Source organism: Trypanosoma rangeli, assembly GCF_003719475.1.
Source record: "Trypanosoma rangeli strain AM80 chromosome Unknown Tra_15.4_contig_01022, whole genome shotgun sequence".
Lineage (NCBI taxonomy): Eukaryota > Euglenozoa > Kinetoplastea > Trypanosomatida > Trypanosomatidae > Trypanosoma > Trypanosoma rangeli.
Genome location: NW_021706767.1, coordinates 1 through 2,131, shown reverse-complemented (window position 1 = coordinate 2,131; position 2,131 = coordinate 1). Strand labels below are relative to the sequence as shown.

The 2,131-nt window shown below is 58.1% G+C and overlaps 2 protein-coding genes across 2 annotated transcripts, besides 1 other annotated feature; both read left to right on the top strand.

The window, feature by feature from the left end:
• Nucleotides 1-195: 195 nt before the first annotated feature.
• Nucleotides 196-816, top strand: TraAM80_10517 (uncharacterized protein; the record flags this gene model as incomplete). The annotated part of the gene is made up of 1 exon (XM_029387131.1): nucleotides 196-816. The coding sequence occupies one exon, from the start codon at nucleotides 196-198 to the stop codon at nucleotides 814-816; it is 621 nt and encodes a 206-aa protein (XP_029233029.1).
• A 56-nt stretch (nucleotides 817-872) lies between these two features.
• Nucleotides 873-917: a microsatellite.
• Nucleotide 918: 1 nt separating this feature from the next.
• TraAM80_10516 (leishmanolysin) lies at nucleotides 919-2,131 on the top strand (the record flags this gene model as incomplete). The annotated part of the gene is made up of 1 exon (XM_029387130.1): nucleotides 919-2,131. A coding segment is annotated over one exon (1,213 nt), but the record flags the coding sequence as incomplete, so codon positions are not given.

The following is a 2,131-nucleotide window of genomic DNA, read 5'->3' as shown; positions in this document are numbered from 1 at the left end:
TCGCAGCCGCGCATTTTTCGAGCACTGTCTTGGGGAACGCTGCCGCCAAATGACGCGAGCTACGACAGGGACTTGGCAGCGTTGATGGGCGTGTGCCGGAGGCCGTTGCCTTCGCATTGACATCAGACTTGTCTCTGTCCGTTGCGGGTTGCTGCGGACCGACTCGCGCCACCAGTGCTGCTGGTGACGGCGTCAATGTTTCGACGCAGCGGGGATGGACTCTACGTGAGTAGTGTGATTGGGATTGCAGGCAGGGACGCAGTTCTTCTTCTCTTGGCGTATGGACGAGCCTTCTATGCGGTCATCGGAACCACATTCCGGAAGCCCACGGCGCAGTTTGCTCTGCAGAGGCGCGCTGCTATGGATTGGGGCACTCATGGGAGGCGCGGTGCTGTGCTGCGGCTGCCGGGGCCTCGACGCCTTTGTGTGTCACACGGTGGGCATTGTGCGGCACACGTTGCGGCGGGATCACGGCATCTCGGGAGTGTGCCCGGTTTGTATTTTGTTTGTCGCGTGGTGTTGGGCGTCGAACTCACGTCGCGGCGTGGTGCGTTGCTGCAGTGTGGTTGTGGCGAAGGTGCAAGGCGGCGGGGCAGACAGGACGCGCGGCAGGCGTACCTGCAGCTGCAGCTTGTGCCCGACAGAAGCGGGGAGCTGACAGACGGCACTGGCCGCATGACGGCTGCGCCGCGGCAGTGCGACACAAACGTGCCGATCGCTGAAGGGGCTGGCAAAGGCAGCGGCAGCGCGTGTCTCATGCCGTGTGCACCGAGTTGGAAGATTTTGATTGATTTTGTTGTTTTATGTCTGTTGTAAGTCTTTTTCTTTTTATTTTTCTTTTTTTTTCCCCCGCCTAAAAGGTCTGCGCGATCACTGCTACTGCTACTGCTGCTACTGCTACTAATAATGCCGCTGCTGATGTTCAAACGGAAGCAACACGGGCAGTTTGTTCAGGCAATGTGCCAGCCACGCTGCAGCACGCCGTTTGTATCACTGGCGGTGCTTTTGCTGCTGCTGATGTGTTTCGCCGCTGGGTGCGTTGCCGACGCTCCCGCCCAGAAGCACCGCTGCGGGTTTGACGAGATGATGCGGAGGGGGCCGCCGGCGACTGCAGTGGTGCGTGATGTGCCGCGCAGAGGACAGGGTGAGATGCAGGCGTACACCGTCGCTGCACAAGGCGTGGGGAGTGAGTGGGCCCCGATCCGCATCAAAGTGTCTGCGAAGGACATGGATGATCAGTGGAAGCACTGCCTCCCAGGGAAGCATTGGCGCCTGGTCGATGGCGACTGGAAGGAATGCACGGAGGACATTATGCTGACGGAGGCGAAGAAGAACATTGTTTTGAAGCAACTCCTCCCCGCTGCAATTAAGATGCACACTGAGCGTCTCTCCGTGAGACCTGTGAGGGGTCCCATCCCCATACCAGATAGTGGTCTAGGGCTGTGCACCGGTTTAACTATCCCTTCCTGGCACCACACGGTCGGCGTGAGCGGCGCCGACCTGATTCTCTACGTCAACACTGCCGTGACTGATGGGACCGTTGCATGGGCGTCTCGCTGCGTCGTTCTGAAGGATGGACGCCCGTATGCTGGCGTCGTGAACTTCAACCCCCAGTACATAAAGGCCACTCATGCAGACGTTGGTACTGCAGTGCATGAGATTGGGCACGCTCTTGGTTTTTCGTATGATCGCTTTAAGAAGCTCAATATGGTCTCCGAGGTCCCCAATGTGCGCGGGAAAGAAAAGGTGTGGGTGGTTTCCTCACCGAAGGTGAAGGAGCTGGCGAGGAAGTATCACAACTGCCCCACACTTGAGGGCATGGAGCTGGAGGACGGGAGTAGTCTGGGGGCAAGTCTGAGCCACTGGGAGGAACTCAGTGCACGGGACGAGTTGATGAGCCCTGGGAGCCGGATCGCTTATTACTCGGCATTCACGCTTGCTGCATTTGAGGACATGGGTGTGTACAAGGCTAACTACGACATGGCAGAGCAGTTGCGGTGGGGTAATAACTCTGGCTGCGGGCTGCTGGAAAATAAGTGCTTCACCAACGGCCACACCGACTATCCTGAGTTGTTCTGTAAACAGCCGTCGAATAAACACAGGCTGCTTTGCACGTATGATCGTCTTTCTC